Source organism: Danio aesculapii, chromosome 11, assembly GCF_903798145.1.
Source record: "Danio aesculapii chromosome 11, fDanAes4.1, whole genome shotgun sequence".
NCBI lineage: Eukaryota > Metazoa > Chordata > Actinopteri > Cypriniformes > Danionidae > Danio > Danio aesculapii.
The window spans coordinates 5303295-5324293 of record NC_079445.1 but is presented as its reverse complement, the minus strand read 5'-3'; the positions used below and the strand labels follow the sequence as shown (position 1 = coordinate 5324293).

The following is a 20999-nucleotide window of genomic DNA, read 5'->3' as shown; positions in this document are numbered from 1 at the left end:
GGATCTGGAGGCGATGATGTCCTAACAATGGTTTAAAGCAGAATCGAGGCTTTCCAAACACCAATTAGCAAAGCTAGCTGCAAACTATAGATACACAAATAACACATTTAGGGAATCCAATGCAGTAAACGTATATTCAAAGCCAATATTTTTCAATCTGTACAGGATTTGGAGACGATGATGTCCTAACAAATATTAACTGCTGATTTCAGGCTTTTTGAAGACCATTTAGCAAAGCTAGCTGCACACTATAGACACACAAACTACAAATTTAGTGAATCCAATGCAGTAAACGTATCTTTAAATACAATATTTATTAATCTGTGCAGGATTTGGAGGCAATGAAGTCCTAACAATCATTTACTGCAGAACTGAGGCTTTCTGAAGACCATTTAGCTAAGCTAGCAAGACACTATAGAAACAAAAACAAAAGATTTTAGCAAATCCAATGCAGTCAACGTATCTTCAGAGCCATTATTTATTAATCTGTACTGGATTTGGAGACGATGATGTCCTAACAATTAATTACTGCGGAATTCAGGCTTTCTGAAGACCAATTAGCAAAGCTAGCTGCACACTATAGACACACAACCAACTAGTTTAGCAAATCCACTAGAGTCAATGTACCTTTGAAGCCAATATTTATCAACCTGTACAGGATTTGGAGACGATGATGTTCTAACAAGCATTTACTGCAGAATTCAGGCCTTCTGAAGAACATTTATCTAAGCTAACTGCACAGTATAGACACACAAACTACGTATTTAGCGAATCCAAAGAGATCAACGTATCTTCATAACCAATATTTATCAACCTGTAAAGGATTTGAAGGCGATGATGTTCTAACAGTCATTTACTGCAGAATTTAGGCCTTCTGAAGAACATCTATCTAAGCTAACTGCACAGTATAGATACACAAACTACGTATTTAGCGAATCCAAAGAGATCAACGTATCTTCAAAACCAATATTTATCAACCTGTAAAGGATTTGAAGGCGATGAAGTCCAAACAATTATTTACTGCTCAATTATTGAGGCTTTCTGAAGAGCAATTAGCAAAGCTAGCTGCACACTATAGACACATAAACAACAAAATTAGCTAATTTAATGAAGTGAATGTATCTTCAAAGCCAATATTCATCAACCTGTACAGGATTACAACAAAATTGCATCACAGTGGAAAGCAAAAAACATCCAAGATGCATTATTTCCATGGTAACACACATTGTGGTGTTTTTTATTTCGTTAAATTCAATATTTTGTGGTCAAGTTTGGCATTTAAAGGGACAGTTTAGGGATAGATGGATATTTGATCTACAATAATTGTCTTCCATTTAGAAAATACAACCGTGGACACATAAATTAAGTTCACATAATTCAAGGCACTGGCTACCAGAACTTTGTCCTTACCATTTTTGCATACACACATACACACACAGAAGTCATACAAACTTCTAAGCAAGCTGACACAGTTGAGATTATTGCAATCATTTCGCTTCATAAGACCCCATTGTATCAACAGAAAACCAAATTCTTCACTTGGTTTTCCTCTATATGTATTTTTGGATATGTTATGCATCAACAAGCACTTGTTCTACCAAACAAAGAAAGTTCCTAACATCTGTGATCTCCAGTGGCTAAGCAAATAAATGGCAAACTTATATTTGACGTGAACTATCCCTTTAAATTTCCATCTCTGTATAGCAATAACATAGTAATACAGCATTATCCGACTTGAATGTGTTAGAACATGTCCAAGCGTAACGTGTGATTCTTTGCATGCTGGGTTCATTATCTGCATTTATTTTTGTCTTTAAGACAGGATCTACCAGCATGCCTCATGAATGTCCACTTCATTTAGTGGCCGGCACCCACTGTGAGCTCTGGTTGCCAGTGGAGATGAGCAGAAATGTACCAGCACGAGTACAAACACACACACACAGACACGTCCGCCTTCACTAAGATTATTAAGTAAAACCGGGGATGAGTGTTTCACTCAAGAGCACCAATACTGCTTGAGATCCATTTATAACATTGAACACAACAACAAAAGAGGTAGAGGAAGAAGCAGTGTTTGATAATGTAAAAGACTGTGTTTTTTCAGCTCGAGGAGGAAGGAGAAGCAATTAAAGTAGCTTTAAGAAGCTGAATACTCAACAAGCAGAATACAAAACGTTCAATTTCAGAAGTCAGGAGTAAACACTTGATGGAATAACCAATCTTCAGCTATTAGCTTTCCAAAAGGTACATCTTTTGTAACGTTGTAAATGACTTTATTGTCACATTTGATCAATGTTTTAATTTACTTGATGGATAAAAGTATGGATTTGTGCTTTATAAACAAACTAATAATCCAACTGTGTAAAAAGTAACGCTCAATGGTGCTTGTGTTGAGAAAAGAATAAAGTTAGTAATGTTTTTTATATCAATATATATTGCTCTTTCTGCACTTTTAATACCAACAGTAATATATACAGTTGAAGTCAGAATTATTAGCCCACCTTTGATTTTTTTTCTTTTTTAAATTTTTCTCAATTGATGTTTAACAGAGCAAGGAAATTTTCACAGTATGTCTGATAATATTTTTTCTTCTGGAGAAAGTCTTATTTGTTTCATTTCGGCTAGAATAAAAGCCTTTTTTAATTTATTTAAAAGAATTAGAATTAGAAAGAGCTTTATTGCCAGGTATGTTCACATATACGAGGAATTTTCGTGACAGAGCTTCAACAGTGCAACAGGATAACAGAGACAGGACAAAAAACAGATAATAAATATATTTAGTAGTGTATATAAAGTATATAAAGTAGTGAATGCAAATATACAAATTGACAAGTGTATGTGCGTGTTTATTACAATATACAATGTTATATGTGCAGCTGTTATGTGCAAATTGCCATGTAAAGTGTGTTGTTAAATAAGTGTATATGTGTATAAAAGTGTATAGCAAGTAGTGATGTTGGTTCCACAATTATTATCGTCAAGTGTTCATGAGATGGATTGCCTGAGGGAAGAAACTGTTTCTGTGTCGGGCTGTTCTGGTTCGCAGTGCTCTGTAGCGTCGACCAGAAGGTAAAAGTTCAAAGAGGCAGTGTGCTGGGTGTGAGGGGTCCAGAGTGAAAGCCATTTTAAGGTCAATATTATTAGCCTCTTTAAGCTACTTTTTTTTTCGATAGTCTAAAGAACAAACCATCATTATACAATAACTTGCCTAATTACCCTAACCTGCCTAGTTAACCTAATTAACCTAGTTAAGCCTTTAAATGTCACTTTAAGCTGTATAGAAGTGTCTTGAAAAATATCTAGTCAAATATTATTTACTGTCATCATGGCAAAGATAAAATAAATCAGTTATTAGAGATGAGTTATTAAAACTATTATGCTTAGAAATGTGTTGAAAAAAATCTGCTCTCCGTTAAACAGAAATTGGGGAAAAAAATAAACAGGGGGGCTAATAATTCTCACATCAACTGTATATATTTAAAAAAGAGATTGTATTAATTTATATATATAAAACAAGCTGAAAGTATTAAAATAAATTATATAAAATTGTCTATAAATATAAAGCATGAAATAAACAATTAATTTCATTAATTAAATTACACAATGAAAATCAGTCATGATTAACACTTCATATAATAACCAAACAATCCACAGTCACAACCAAAACAGTTTTTAAAATTAATTAAATATTAACCTACACTTAAATTAAGTAATTAAATTTAATGATGTGTTTTATTGCAGTTACTTTTTTTTTATAATATGCACATTCTTAATTATAAAACTTTCATTCATTTAATATCCTTCGGTTTAGTTATTTATCAGGAGTCACCACAGCGGAATGAACCGCCAACTATTCCAGCATGTTTTACACAGCGAATGCACTTCCAGCTGCAACCCAGTACTGGGATACACCCATACACACTGACATTCAAACACATACACTATGACCAATTTAGTTTATTCAATTCACCTATACCGCATGTCTTTGGACTATGGGGGAACCTGGAGCACCCGGAGGAAACCCACACCATGTAGCCCCCTGCAGCTTAGTCCCCTTAATTACAAAACATAAAACATATAAACATTAATTATAAATATAAAAAATTTTCAAACAGATTCTTAATAGTTTTGATACATCTTTTACAGTATCATTTAATAAATATACTATGAACTGACAATAACAGGTTTTATCTGAAACAGAAATATTTTGTAACATTATAAATTACTTTACTGTCACTTTTAATCATTTAATGCATTAATTTAACACTGATCTGGTCATTTACATTACTGATTATGTATATATGCAGATGTTTGAGTGGACTCTTGTAAATATGTGAATGTATAAATTGTTCATGGAGGTATATGATTAAGTATCTGTACATTTGTGGGTGTACATTTGCATATGTATTTATATTTTAAATATGTTTGTATGTATATATGTATAACATTTGTATATATGTTGTATTTATGTTGTTCTTCAAAATGTGGAAAATTTTAAATAATAATTAAAGTATTATTATTGTTATTGTTAATAATAATATAATATTATTGTTATTATTATTAGTAGTAGTAGTAGTAATAATAATAATAATACATTAATTGAATAATAACAACAACAAAAACAACAACTATTAGTATTATAATTAGTAGTAGTAGTAGTAATAATAATAATAATAATAATAATACATTAATTGAATAATAACAACAACAACAACAACTATTATTATTATTATTATTATTATTTTGTTGTTGTTGTTGTTGTTGTTATTATTAATATTATTATTTTTTTATCCTTTCTTTAAAAAGAATGATTGAATAAATAAACAAGCAAATAAATAAATAAATAAATAAATAAATAAATAAATAAATAAATAAATAAATAATATTGTCCCATGGTTCTTAATTTTTCCCCTACAGTGTTATTATCAACAGAACAGTACTATAATAAATAGAATAAAACATGCCCAAAAGTCAAATGATAACAAAATATGTTAATAATTAAAGTATTATTATTATTGTTGTTGTGACTATTATTATTATTATTATTATTAATAATAATATTATTATTAATAATAATACATTAATTTAATAATAATAATAATAATAATAATAATAATAATAATAATAAAAATCATCATCATCATCATCATCATCATCATTTTATTATTAATACATTTTAATGATAATTTTAATGATTATTTTAATGATAATAATAATAATAAATATTATTATTATTATACTTATTATTAAATCTATGTGTTATATTGCATGTCGTAAAAATGTTGGAGTGCTCCGCTTTTTCTCCAACAGCACAATGCTTTCAGTCCAGACGCAGTGCACATTCAGCATCCATGCTAACAATCTCTGCGAAAAAAAACAAAACGCCATGAGAGCCTGACATCACCCCACACGTTTAACTGTCCATGCGCCTCTATCTTTTAATCAATCTATTAGAGGAGCCGGGCCCGACGATGACAGGCTTTGTGACTGATAAAGTGACCTGACCAACATTTACAGCAGCGTTGGTCACCCGGCCGGACAGATAACGGGCCGCGCGGAGAGAGAGATGATGATGATGATAATGTTGTTACAGGGGGGCCGCTGGTGCATCCAGTCCGGCCCAAAATGTCAGCTCCAGCTATCTCACTCCCGGGACTATAACACCCCCCCCCCCACCTCCTAAGTGCCTGTCATTTCCGAACAGACATTTAGCAAATTATCTTTTTTTCTATTAGACAGAGGAACGGCTCCTCGCCCACATAAAAGGAAATCAGAAAGTCAGGAAGTCTGATGCCTCTTAAGAGATTTGAATGATCATTGTGCTCTCCAGTGCGTGGCATGCTATTCGTCATGCGACAGAAATAACCGTCTAGAAATCCTCGCCGGCGCTTTCTACATGGTTTGGGCGAATCCTTCAAATCCTTTCCCTCTTATACATGGGAGGTTGGAAAGTAGCGATGAAAAAAAGATTATTTCTATCTATTCCCTTCTATGATTTATATGCTAGGGCTGGCAATATAGCGTTTCAGCATCAATATTGCAATGTGAACATGTGCAATAATAGTCACTATCAGAGCTTCAATGTTAAGTATGGATTATTGTTGATTAGGAGCTTGTAGATTAACTCCAATGTTTAGCCATTATGGAGGTTTTTTTTTCTTAAACATATCAAGAGGTTTAAAGCATTCGAGCACAAGAAATGATAACATTTGTAGCTTTAACACTTCAAACAGCTCAAGTCAGAATTATTTAACCTCCTGAATTATTAGCCCCCCTGTTTATTTTTTCCCCCAATTTCTGTTTAACGGAGAGAAGATTTTTTCAATATATTTCTACACAATGCCATGATAACAGTAAACAATATTTGACTAGATATTTTTCAAGATACTAGTATTCATTTTAAAGTGACATTTAAAGGCTTAACTAGGTTAATTAGGTTAATATATAACAGATATACTGCAGCTTAAAGGGGCTAATAATTTTGACCTTAAAATGGTTCTTAAAAAATTTAAAACTGCTTTTATTCTAGCCGAAATAAAACAAATAAGACTTTCTCCAGAAGAAAAAATATTATCAGACATACTGTGAAAATTTCCTTGCTCTGTTAAACATCATTTGGGAAATATCTTAAAGAAAAAAACATTCAAAGGGGTGCTAATAATTCAGATTTTAGCTGTATGTAAAGGCTGGAAGGACATCCACTTTAAAAAAAAACATGTACCAGAGTAATTAGCAGTTCATTCCGCTGAGGCGAGTCCTGATAAATAAGGGAATAAGCTGAAGGAAATTGAGTGAGTGAGTCATTTATATACTGAAGACTCATTTTACATTAGATTTTGTCCCACTGCCTTTAAAACTTACCAGACTAATTCCTCGTTCATTTATTTTCTTTTCATCTTAGTCCTTCTATTAATCTGGAGTTGCCACAGCGGAATGAACCACCAACTTATCCAGCATATGTTTTGCTCAGCGGATGCCCGGAGGAAACCCACACAAACATTGGGAGAACATGCAAACTCCACACAGAAATGCCAACTGACCCAGCCGAGGCTCAAACCAGCGACCTTCTTGCTGTGAGGCGATCATGCTACCTACTGCGCCACCATGACGCCCACCATACAAATATTAAAAACACTATTTTGTTTTCTCATTTGCATCTTACAACCTAGTTTATAGTTATATTTAACAAGTTTATAATATTTATTGTAGATGCAGAAACTACAAAACCACCTTAACCATTCTGAAACACTGAATACTTTTATTCATTCATTCATTTTCTTTTCGAGTTAGTCCCTTTATTAACCTGGGCTAGCCACAGCGGAATGAACTGCCAACTTATCCTGCATATGTTTTACGCAACGGATGCATTTTCAGCTGCAACCCATCACTGGGAAACATCCATACACACTCACTCACACACATACACTACAGACGATTTAGCTTACCCAATTAACCTATGCCACTTTTTTTTTTTTGGGACTCCCTGGGGAAACAGGAGCACCCGGAGGAAACCCACACCAACACGGGGAAAACATGCAGACTCAACAGAGAAAAGCCAACTGACCCAGCCAAGGCTCGAACCAGCAACCTTCGTGCTGTGAGGCGAACATGCTACCCACTGCGCTACCGTGTCGCCACACTAAATTCTTGAATATCTGAAATATTTTCATATCACAAGACCGTTGGAACGTTAGAAAGATGAGTGTTGCCTGAGGCCAACAAACAACCTACATTAATAGAAGGAAAACAACAAATACTACAGGAGTATATGGTTACCGCGTTCCAACATTCTTCAAAACATTTACTTTTGTGTTCAAAGGGAAAAAAACTCAAACTGGGTTGGAACAAGTCAACTGTGAGTAAATGACATCAGAACTGAAATTTTTGGGTAAACCATCCTTTTTAATGATCAGGTGGAAACCTCTCTAGAATTTTCTCTTCCCTGCTACCCATCCATCGCTACAAAAAGTTAGATCAGCTGTGCGGTAGAAAGATGAGCGTGCCTGAGGCCAACAAACACCCCACATTGATAAAAGGAAAAAAACAAATACTACAGAAGTCAGTGGTTACCAGTTTCCAGCATTCCTCTAAATATCTTCTTTTGTGTTCAACAGAGAGAAAAAAGCCCTCAAATTGGATTGGGAAAAGCCAGCGGTGAGTAAATGATGTCAGAATTAAAATTTATGGGTGAACTATCTCTTTAAATTATCAACTGAAATATCTTCAGAGTTTTCTATTCCATGCTACACATCCATTGCTCCAAAACGTTAGACCAACCAGACGGTAGAAGGATGAGCGTTGCCTAAGGCCAATATACACTCTACATTGATAGAATAATAAAATAATACTACAGAAATCAATGGTTACCCGTTTCCAGCATTCTTCAAAATATCTTCTTTTGTGCTCAGCAGAAAAAAAAGTCAAACTAGGCTGGAGCAAGTCAACAGCGGTGAGTAAATGATGTCCGACTTTAAATTCTTGTTGAACTATCCCTTTAAATTATCAGGTAGAAACACCTAGAATTTATTCTACTGTTCTACTCATCCTTCTCTCCGAAAAGTTAGATCAACCAGACGGTAGAAAGATGAGCATTGCCTGAGGCCAACAAACACCCTACATTGATAGAAAGAAAACAACAAATACTACAGAAGTCAGTGGTTACCGGTTTCCAACATTCTTCAAAATATCTTCTTTTGTGTTCTACAGAACAGAACAACAAACAAACAAAAGCTCAAACTGGTTTGGAACAAGTTGGGCGACGCAGTGGCGTAGTAGGTAGTGCTGTCGCCTCACAGCAAGAAGGTTGCTGGTTCGAGCCTCGGCTGAGTCAGTTGGTGTTTCTGTGTTTGCATGTTTTCCCTGCATTCGGGTGCTCCGGTTTCCCCCACAGTCCAAAGACATGCGGTACAGGTGAATTGGGTAGGCTAAATTGTCCGTAGTGTATGAATGTGAATGAGCGTGTGTGGATGTTTCCCAGAGATGGGTTGCAACTGGAAGGGCATCCGCTGCGTAAAACATGTGCTGGATAAGTTGGCGGTTCATTCCGCTGTGGCGACCCCGGATTAATAAAGGGACTAAGCCGAAAAGAAAATGAATGAATGAATGAATGGTTTGGAAGTCAACTGTGAGTAAACGACGTCTAAATGTACATTTAAATGTTCAGGTGGAAACCTCTCTAGAATTCTCTGTTACTCATTCATGGCTCTAAAAGTTAGATCAACCGGACGGTAGAAAGATGAGCAGTGCCTGGGGCCAACAGACACCCCACCGAGAGATCTATCCCTCCCTCTCGCCGCTTCTGCTCCTGCACACTCAGCAAACCGGCCATTACCGGAGACTCAAGTGTGCAGACACTTGTTTCCCACCGGCATGACAGAAATAAATAAAGTTGCACTGTTCTGCCTTTTCCAGCGCGTTGCTGTATGTCACTGTTGCGGATACAGAGCTCGCCTGTCTTTCCGCAGCAGTGCTTCTGCTAAGAACAGGTCTATCAGACACAGACAAGTGAACAAATGTCACTGAGCTTAAAAAGACCCCATGTCTAGAAATAAATAAATAAAGCATGACAGGAAGCAAACGGAACGCATTAAAGTCGTCTTTTGTTCTTCATCGCTCCCCCACTTCCGACTGGAAATTGGAAGTCTCAACTCCGATAGATGGAGACAGTAAGATAGGCAGAAACACACACTGCGACAGACACAAAAGATGGAGAAAAAACAACAGACAGAAAAGATTGTCAATAATGTCCACAACCTTGAGTCAGGCGTTTGCCCTTTGGTGACAATGTGTTATTCATGGAGCATTCATCACGGGCCTGATGAAATCTCTGGGCTGTTTGAGATGCAGAAACTTGTGTGCTTTATCTCGCTGTCAGCGCTCAAGTGTTCACCCCTATGTCCACCGGTCCCTGAACGCCCGGCTCTTGTAGTTTTAGATCACATAGAATGCGAGATGAAAACTAGTGGCCAAAGAAAAGAAAAACAGACGACGTTCTGACTGGCATCTGAAGTCCGTGAAGTCTTGGATAGAAAATTGTTTCAATTAATTTTCACTTCGACAAAGTGAAATTTGCATTATTTGCAAAGCAGTGTTTTTTCGGGATAACAAAAAATCATCAAGCTGCCTAGAAGTAGGTCAGCTACAGCAGAAACGCACGATGTATTAGCATTTTATGTACTGAGATTTCAGATAGATGGAAAGATGAAAGATAAACACAATGTGTTCTGGTGTTTTAATGAGATCTGCTAGCACATGCTAGCTTCGCGTCCATGCATTGTGTAAAAAACACAATACACATCACAAATTGTTTACGGATATAGCTTTCTTGTCACTCATTTCGTCTATCTGTCTGCAAAGATGATGGGATGATCGGTTTAAAATGCCACTGATAGTTCCTGCACTTGTCTGATTTGAAGACCTGAGAATATCATACAAGCTGGAACTGCACGTTAGGCTAGACGCCTCCAGCGTTACATAAAAACTCATGCAAATATGCAGAGCTTATCAGCCTCCTCATGGTTGAAATGCATCTCAGGCTTCTTCCTATCATCATTATCATCACAGCAAAAAGAGCCAGAGAGATCCTCACCTATCACTCACACCCTCAAGGTCATCCTAAACAAGATGCTATCAAATAGATTTAAAAATCCCGGACGAGCCCGCTCAAAATCAGACTTTTGATTTTAGCGTACATTTAGTTATCAATCCTATTGAACATCCCTATATAAAAACCTCTATATTAAATACATTTAAACAAGTAATTTCTCAACTGACCTCAAAACTATTCCGTTTCGTAGCATTATTAAGCGCATGCTTATTGTATATGTAGAATGGCCAATAATGTTTCAGGTTTTTTTCTCAAATAATAAATGCACGCAGACAATTAGTAACCTACATATTGCTGTCATTTATGATTTTTTTGACAGGATACTAATTACAAATCATGACTCTTTTACAATTAAACAGTCAGAACTTTATCATCTAAAGTAAACAAATTATTAATATTATTATTGGTAATTGTTTAACTCTTTTTGATTGAATGAAAATGAACGGCTTTAATACAAAGCTTTGAGTAATTAACTACACAAGTATTCTACTTGTAAACAATAAAGTTTCTTGTTGACAACTTTGTAGTTAAATGATATTCTCGGATGTTATTCTTGAGACCTATAAAATGGTGTCACCAGATTTTTAAGAACCGATAACTGACCAAGAAGAGTGTGAATGTATTAAAATACTGAACTGAAAATTGGTCTCTCTGTAACACTACATGCGCATAAAGACTGTTCAAATGAAATAAAACCAATTAAAATAAAATGCATGTGAAAGTGTATTCCAAGTTATGCTTCAGAATGACTCAACAGTGCATTCATACTCATGTCATAACGCAAGCTGGAAAGAAAACACACTAACGTGTTTCCATATAGCGGATCTGAGTGCATTGTTCAGAAATAACGGGTCCGAGCTCGTATAAATAACAGCAGCGGATCATTTGTGGATATTGCGATATCAATAGACGTCATGATGTTACGATTCCCGCGTTAGATCGTCCTAATTCCTTGACTTACAACTGGAGGAGGGTTACAAAAAAGAAAAGAAGATCACAAATACACAAAATCCTCGCGTTCGGTTTTAATTACGGATCGTTTCCACATCCAATGCGATGGATCGAAAACGACAGGCGAAGCGATTTGAAACACAATTTCCATCCACCTCGGAATCCAACTTACCGGGATGACAGTGTGCCCACCGGAGCACGAGCGAGGAGAAAAGCAGAGGCGGAATCCACCAGCAGCAGCAGCGCGGTCGCAGTAGCCTCCGCATGTCACACTGTATACATGGAGATCTGGAATAAGGCAACTGTTGACAGAGTTTATCCTCCTGGCGAGCAAAAAAAATAAATAAAACTCCCACAAACAAGCGATGCGTGCGCGCCGGACACGATTTGACGGATGCCTCCAACAGCGAGTCCTTTTGGAGAGCTTTTTTTTTCTTTTTGAACTTCGACTAAACCAAAGGAAGCAGTTTTTTTCTTTTCTCTCTTTCCTTTTTTTCTTTCAGACGACTGAGCTTGTAGTCCAGAAGAGAAACGTGTCAGGGGGACTGTGGATAAAGAGAGATGTTAGAGGGGCTGTAGTCCATGCGTCAGGCTCAAAACACAGAGACAAGAGTTGAGTTGGAGCGGCTCTGGAAGCTTTCCATTCCGCCATCCAGGAAGTAGCGCATGAGCTGAAGTCTGGCAGAGACTTTAAAACAGGCTTGGAAGAGAGGGAGAGAGGGAGAGGGAGAGAGAGAGAGGGAGAGAGAGAGAGAGAGAGAGAGAGAGAGAGAGAGAGAGAGAGAGAGAGAGAGAGATCCGCCGGATCCTAGCGCCGAGCGCGTAACGGAGCTGCCGCCGCCGCTGCTGTCAGCGTGTGATGGACGCACAAAGGCGCTCTCAGCTCTTTCTCTCCTTTATCTGGGAGAAAAAACTAAACACTTCAGATAACATCAGTAATAAAAAGGACTGCATGCAGACTCTGTATCTGCTGGAAATATCGGCGGGATCTTCTACATGAAGAAGACGTGATTGGATGACTCAAGATGTTTATGGCTATAGTGTTGGCTACATGTATAATTCCAGAACATCGAAGTATATATTTTGTGTGTGTATGTGTGTGTGTGTGTGTGTGTGTGTGTGTGTGTGTGTGTGTATGAGAGATATCGACGCACTGAACAAATTGCGAACTGTGTAGGCTACTCAACAATATCAAATAAAGAGTGAGCTCTTTTTAGATGGGCTAATCTGAATGTGACAACGTACACCCTTAAGCAACCATAACAGGGATTATTATGCGGGATATTTTTAATACTGCATTGTGTCTGATTTATGAAGATGTACCCACAACGTCAAAAATAAATTGTAATGCTGTAAAGTGATGAATACCTGGACCACGCACAAAGCAAAGACACACACACGCACACACACACACGCACACACGCACACACACACACGCACACGCACACACACACACACACACACACACACACACACACACACACAAAAGATTATATGATTTTTAAAAATATATTTTTAACATTTAATTTTTTTTTATTTATTTAAAAAAAATAAATTTATTTAGATTTATTAGATTTATTTTTTAATAAAATTGGTGAGATAAATTTTTAAATGTCATTTATGTGTAGATATGCTTGTCTGTGTGTTTTAACCAAAAAAAGTAACTATAAATCATAATATTAGGGAAAACCTTCATTCATTCATTTTCCTTATGGTCTATTTATGAGGTTGCCACAGCGGAATGAATCACCAACTATTCCAGCATAAGTTTTACACACAGGATGCCCTTCCAGCTGCAACCCAGAAACCCACGCCAACATGGGGAAAACATGCAAACTCCACACAGAAATGCCAACTGGCCCAGCCGGGACTCGAACCAGTGATCATCTTGCTGTGAGGCGAGACTGAGCCACTGTCCCACCCGAGAAAACATGAAATAAAGTCTTTTAAAGGGACAATTTACCCTAAAATTTTAATTCTGTATTTTTTTTTTACTCTTCCTCCACTTGTTCCAGAACTTTATGAGTTTCTTAATTCTTTTGAACACAAAGAAGGTATTTTGAAAAATGTTGGAAACCAGAAGCCATTGATTACCTTGTGTGTTTATTTCCTGCATGCTGTGGACGTCAATGGCTACCAGTATTTTTATATTTAACAGAAAAAAAAATGCAGAAATATTTGAAACCACTTGAGGGTTAGTAAATGTTGGGTAAATTATCTTTTTTTTTCCTGAACTATCCCATTAATGTTGTTAGATGATATTAAAAAATATTCATTCATTCATTTTCCTACGGCTTTATTCATCAGGGGTCGCCACAGCGGAATGAACCGCCAACTTATCCAGCATGTTTTACACAGCGGATGCCCTTCCAGCGGCAACCCAGTACTGGGAAACATCCATACCCTCTCATTTACATTCATACACTATGGCCAATTTAGCTTATTCAATTCACTATAGCACGTGTGTTTGGACAGTGGGGGAAACCAGAGCTCTCGGAGTAAACCCGAGCAAACACGGGGAGAACATGCCATGCAAACTCCACACAGAAAGGCCAACTGGTCCAGCCGGGACTCGAACCAAGGACCTTCTATTGCTGTGAGGCGACAGTGCTAACCACTGAGCCATCGTGTCACCCTATAAAAAATATATTATATATTATATAAAATATCGTTAGACGTAATCATGGTAAAATGGATGATAGTTACTGTCTTTTTTATATTGATTAATTGATTGGTTGAACTGTTTTTTTTTTGTTGTTGATTGAAAACATTATTTCACATAGACCCATTAATATAAGTCTTTTTATAGAAACACTAACAATAACAAAAATTTTGCAGCTACTGATTACAAATGTGTACGATGCCAACTGTAAAAAAAAATGTACAGTAAAAATCTGTTATCTGCTTATACATTAACATTCTCCAAATTCTCTACATCACTTTTTATTTTCGTTTTTTACCCTACTGATTTTTTCCCCTCATCAGTTTATCAGACTTTTATTCTAGATCATCAGTACAGGTTTTTTAACATTAAAAACAACCACAGCTACCATTTTTTTCAACCCAGGCTCATTCTGATTATGTATCCCTATATACATTTCTAGAGAGCGGCAAATACGTCCCAGGAGATATGTTTTACTGCAGTTTTTGTTTTTGCAAATCCACTAGAGGCCGCTGTCTATGCTTTTTCAGATCTCAAATTTCTCTCGCGAGTGCCATTCGTGCCTGCTTTTCTCGTGTAAATCCACCAGAGGCCACTCTCGACTGACTGACTGACCCACCCTCCTCCTTCCCTAAACTCAACCAATGGTGTTTTCAAAAGCACCGATTGACCAGCGTCCACCCTCTTCGCTAAACCCAACGTCAGTTTTAAAAAGCAATCCAGAAAAAGAAAAACCGTCGCCTGATTTTGACCACATTTTCAGATTTTACCACATTCTCATCCAGTTATTTACTTGTTTATTTTTTGCGGGGCTTTTGTTCCTGATTTTTGGAATCGTTCTTCGCCGGACTTGAACCGCGCCATCGTAACTCCTCTCCGCATCTCCGCTGACGTACATGTTGAGCTACTGGATAAACTGGTAACAGCGGGAAAGCCGTCCATATGGAGGTAAGTGGTCAGCTGGCAAGCGTGAAAAGGAACGGCGTCATACCGCCCCGCCATACGTACTTCTAGCTACATAATTCACAATCTCCAGAAATGTATATAGGGCTACGTTTTCAGAATGATGTTGACATTTTTTTCCTCTTTTTCTTCCTGTAAACTTTACAGATTTTGTTCCCCAGCGCACACATGTGCTTTTCAATAGTGATTCTATGTGTTATTTCTGTGACTTCATGTCTTCAACTTTAAAGTATGTAACCCAATATGTATTGTGTACGGTATGGTGGCGCAGGCCCAATCGCCTCACAGAAGGAAGGTTGCTGGTTCGAGTCTCGAGTCAGTTGCCATTTCTGTGTGGAGTTTGCATGTTCTCCCCCTGTTGGCGTGGGTTTCCTCCCGGTGCTCAGATTTCCCCCACAAGTCCAAAAACAAGTGAATGAGTGTGTATGGATGTTTCCTATTGATGAGTTGCAGCTGGAAGGGCATCCGCTGTGTAAAACATATGCTGGATAAGTTGGCGGTTCATTCCGTTGTGGTTTAATAAAGGCACTACGCCAAAAAAAAAAAAGGAATGAATGTCTCATGGTGTCCTTGCAGTTCAGTTTAGCCTCTTTCTGCTGTGGATCCATCCACTTTTTAATGTGTTTTGGAAGCATATTTGCAATTGAAATGTGACCCTGACGACGAAAGCATCTCAAACTGATTACATTAATTTCAGTAATGCAAATAATCCTCAGACATCACCATAACGTGTTCTAAATCAATAACTCAATAGTGTTTATACACTTAATACAATGCAAGGTTATATAAAAGATTCATGGAAGCAGTTATTATTTGGAGTACATGTACGGTTCGTGGAAGGTTTTTTTTTTCAGTGCTACTGTATGAGTCGCACGCAGAAATGAGAAAAGGTTGCCCATGTTCAATGAATTTCAAAAGAGCCTTATGTGAACAATTGGCATCGAACAATATGAAATATGACTGACTGCTGACTACACAAGCTTAACCCTGTCCGGACTTTAGAACAAAGTCTCTTATGAAGGCTGTATGTTTCTATTCATTTATTAAACGTGGGTTTTGTGTGTCTTTGTCCTTAAACCATTGTGACATCTTTGTCCCAAACTATCCATCGGTTTTACTGCCTATTTTTCATTGAAAGAAAAAGAAAACAGATAAATGAACGGGTAGTGCTGCTAGAGGAAGACATGACATTAAAAGCCTGCTTCTTAAACTGAAGTGTGCTGTCAGCGTAGACCAGAGGAGATTTTTATTGGCTAAGAAAGATTTCTCGTCTGAAGAACTCGGCTTTGCACTTCTTGACATTGGACAGACGTTATATAAGAACAATAGTATACTCTAAGGTCCTTGTCTAGTTACAAAGGCATACTAATAGATACAAAGCCATTCACTTTGGATATACTCTTTAAATAAGCATGTGCTACAATTATTATAGTACTTCACATAATAAAAGACTTAAAGGGGACCTATCATGCCCCTTTTACAAGATGTAAAATACAGTACATCCGGAAAGTATTCATAACGCTTCACTTTTTCCACATTTTTTTATGTTACAGCCACAAAAAATGGATAAAATTCATTTATTTCCTTAAAATTCTACACACAATAGGGGAGCGCAGGGCACAAAGTAATGCAGGGTTAAATGTAACATGGAGTTTTAAGGTATTTGCTCATGGTTAACCATGGAATGCTTTTCCAAGGGTTTCCCCACAGTGTCAGCAGACGTCTTATTGCCAATTATTGTAAAAGTTCGGTGATATTTGGGAGGGAAACACCGGAGAAACCAATTTTGTAGCATAAAAGTAATTTTTATTATAGTCAATATTTTTTATTTCAAAAAAATCTGTGAAAGTATGTATGTAAAATCTTATATTGTTATGACGACCGTCTTCTAGGCTGAAAGACGTAAAAATAACACAGTGACAGCTAGCCAGTTTTGAGGAAAACAAGACACAGCGGGGTTAGTTGTAACAGGGTGTTACAATTAAGCCACACAAGGTTGGACACCAGTTAACCCAACAAAATAATTATTTAATTTTGAGTGTAATGTTGAGAACTTTTAAAATAAAAATGTTTTTAATAGAAAATTCTTTTTTTTTTATAGAAAAAAATATTTTATTGCTAATAATGCAAATAAATTCATTATACAATAATGGATACATAATGCAAATAGATTCAAATGTGTTTCTCCAATAAACAAATAAATAAATAAACATACTGTGCTATGTAGAATAAAAAAATGAGCCGATTACTGAGGAAATATAGCTACTATATAAAGTAAACTGAATTTAAGTTAATTGTGTGAAATCTGCCTTTATAAGCATGTGTTACAACGAACCCTCTGACTGTTACACCTTGCCCCGCAGGTGGGGTAAATAGTAACATTTACTGTATACTCCTGGCACTTTTGGCAATACTGCTTAGAAACCATAGGTCTGGCGACCATCATTTCAATGTTCATTTGAAGTAATGAACAAAATGAAGTAAACACAACTATACACTCCTCCTTGGTTGTCTAGTACTTCATCGTTCCTACACTGTGAAAAATGCTTGGTTCCACACAATCGATTTGTGTTGGGACAACATGAAGGAATTAAGTTATCTTAATAGTTTTAACAGATTTAAGTGGATTGAACATAAAACAATTAAGTTGTCCCCCAAAACCCCCAAGAGTTGTGTTGTTTCGTCTTATTTTAAATAAGTAGTTTGAACAAATGTCATTTTTTGGTCTCAAACTCGCAGGATGATAGTTTGTGGCCCTCGCCTTAATTTGAAATTTTAATATCAGTGCGGCCCGCGAGTTAGTATGTATAGCACTTTACAGTGCTGTGTGCGGAGCTGAACGAGCCTACAAATCACGGTGGGGTATATGGCTCTTGGGGGCGGGACATCAGCTGGGCTTGACGCAGGCAGAGAAACATTTGTGAAAGCTGTTTATAAAATAAAATACGTTTTTACTATTTGTTGTTTTTTACTGGAACAATATTTTTAATAATGTAAACTGGACTCAAGTATGGCCATTACCTCAATTTTTTTTCAAATAAGGCTAAAGAAGTATCATTTAAATTACTTCATAGAGTTTATACTGCAAAAATTTAAAATTGATATTCAGTCAGAAGGCTGTTTTTATGAAAGCTTTAATGAAACTATTTCATATTTATTTTGGTCTTACCAATATACTCGACTTTTTTGGATTTATACTGAAGCTTTTATTGCTCATAATATTTTAAAATCATCCATCATTATGTTAAGGATCACTCTTTAAAAGATGCTGGTTTTATTATAAACATTATTTTATTATTATGTAAATTTCACATCCATAAATCCAAGTTTGGGTGGAGAACACACATGGAGTGTTTTCTCCTGTGTCTGCCTCGTTTCTATTGGGCACACGTGGACATTCGTCCTAGCGCACTTCATTCACAACACTTCAAAAAAAGTTTTTTAAGTTGCTGCCCATCGTGACATTATACATAGATAAATGTATATAAATCAGTGCTTAATTTGAGCAGGATCTTGCTGGATCCTGTATTGGAAAATGTCAGATATTGGCAGGGCCGGAGTGAAGCTCCTTTTCAGCCCTGGAGTTTCAAGCCTTAGACTGGCCCACTTCAGTTCATGACTGACTATATTAATATAGCATCATTTCCAATTAAGTACTTTAGTGAAGATTTATTTGAACAGTTAACATAATGTAATGTTTAACAGTATCAGAATCTATTTTCTGTAAGAAATAGCGCTCATAAATATCTAAACCTTGAAATGTAAAAATATCAAATAAATACAAATATATATATTAAGCTATATGTATAAAATAAAAAAATTATCTATCGAATTTTCTAATGACACTACCACATTCTTTTTTAAGGAAACAGCTACTTCATAACTTCAAATGTTTTTCATAAATATGAGAACACTAAAGGTTAGCTAAATCTCCAAAACTATTATTTAAAACATCACAATGTCCTTTTCTGCAATATCTGAATATATATTCTGTGCAAAAATTGTTTACAGATGTCCAGTCCTTAAACATAAATAAGGAATAAAACAAGTATTGCACTTATCTGCCAGACATTTTAACCACAGTATTACTTAATGATGGCTTCATCTTTTTCCCCCTTTTAGTTTTCTTATCAAGTCTGATTTATTAGTGTAGTGAATCATCTGATTTCATGAATTGTATCAGGGCATTTTTCATTGAGCTGGTGTAATATTCATTAATATTAATAACTCGAATTCTTATATTCACTCAATGACAATCCTACCTGCCCATTCTAGTGTGTTGACTGATGCTTGGTAACGCTACGAGCCCTGGTTCTTCACTGTAAACTGGACAAGAGGCTGCTGCTGCTGCTGCTGCTGCTGAAGGGAACAAATAAACGTTCGGTACATAAACGGTGGTTTGCAGACATTGTTTTGCTCCTAACTAGCTTAACGTTAATTTACCGGCTGTTTTATCTTCTTCATGTCTTGTTGTACTCTCGCTGCCGCTGGTTTTAACGAATATGTACTCCGTTTTTTTAATTCTGGCCTTAGCAGCGCCACTTTTGCGCTTTTTATTTTCTATTTTTCATCTCTCGCGTATCTCAAATGATTTTGCTGATGAGCAAGGTGCCGCTGTTGGGGAGTCGAATGATAGTTACGTCATCATTAAGCTGCCAGCTGCGTTCAGCTCATCAAAAAACTAAATCAAAACAATCAAAAAACAAACAGAACAAGAATTTAGTATTTAGCAGAATGGTTATCTATGTAATATAGCTGTAATATTCAGAGGAAAAGAGAATTGTCTAAGGTTAATCAATAGAAAATAGGATTTCGGGAAAAGGAATTTATAAAAAAAAAAAACAATTAGTATAAATTTACTTATTTTCAAGGAAAGGTTTTTTTAATGTGTGTTTTTTTTTGCCTTTTCTTTTGTGCCGCTTTGTTTCTCTATAAGAAATTTATAAGTTAGTCAACTCCTGATTCACCCTCCAATCCAAATGATGGCGGTAATGCTCCAAAAAGCTGGTTGCCAACCGCCAAAAAAAAAACACACACAGGAAGAAGAAGAAGAAGAACAAAAAGAACATTAGATTCATCTTTATTGTCATTACACATGTACAAGTACAAGGCAACGAAATGCAGTTTAGGTCTAACCAGCAACAACAACAACATGCAACAACAACCACAAAATGCTGCATATACCACATACATAAAATGTCAAAACTACACACATACACACATTGTCACCTCTCTCTTCTTTAAAACATCATATTAAACCTCCATCTTTACTGGGTTGACATCCTATATTTTCAAAACCCCACAAAGAAAAAAAAAAAGATTCTAAATCATTTACTAATTCATAATAATTATACTCCAGCATTAACTTACTTTTAACCAGAGCCTTAAACATTTGTAAGGGATCAGTGCATCCACTAAGCATTGCTTTATTCTTTCTTGTTAGCAAGAGGCCGTTTTAGCTTTTCCAAACAAGAAATGTATTAACACTATTTTATACTTATTTAGAGCACTATATTTTGGTCCAAAAACAAAAAAGTTTTTTGTAAAAATAAAACCAAAATTTTGGCTCAACTCACATAATAAATTTAAAATAGCCTTTAATCTTGTGCAACCGATAAAAATGTGAAAAACTGTCTCTGAAATGCCACAGAATGAACATTCTTCACCTTGCAAAGGATCTACACGTGCTTTAAACCTATTGGTTGCTATAGTGCAATGTGAAATCCTCCACTGTAAATCTCCACTTCTTTTTTCAATAGGTTTCTTTTATAGAGATCTCCAACATCCTTTTGGAGAAGAACCCGCCTCAAGTACATC

General features: G+C 36.2%; 1 protein-coding gene across 2 annotated transcripts in view; it reads right to left on the bottom strand.

The window, feature by feature from the left end:
• The window catches only part of ptprga (protein tyrosine phosphatase receptor type Ga), a 592629-nt gene extending 580372 nt beyond the window's left edge, over nt 1-12257 (bottom strand). For both annotated transcript variants that reach the window (XM_056467738.1, XM_056467739.1), the window contains exon 1: nt 11730-12257. In XM_056467738.1, coding sequence (XP_056323713.1) covers nt 11730-11823 — 94 coding nt within the window. In that variant the 5' untranslated portion in view covers nt 11824-12257. The remainder of the gene's footprint in view (nt 1-11729) is intronic.
• Between the last annotated feature and the right edge of the window lie 8742 nt (nt 12258-20999).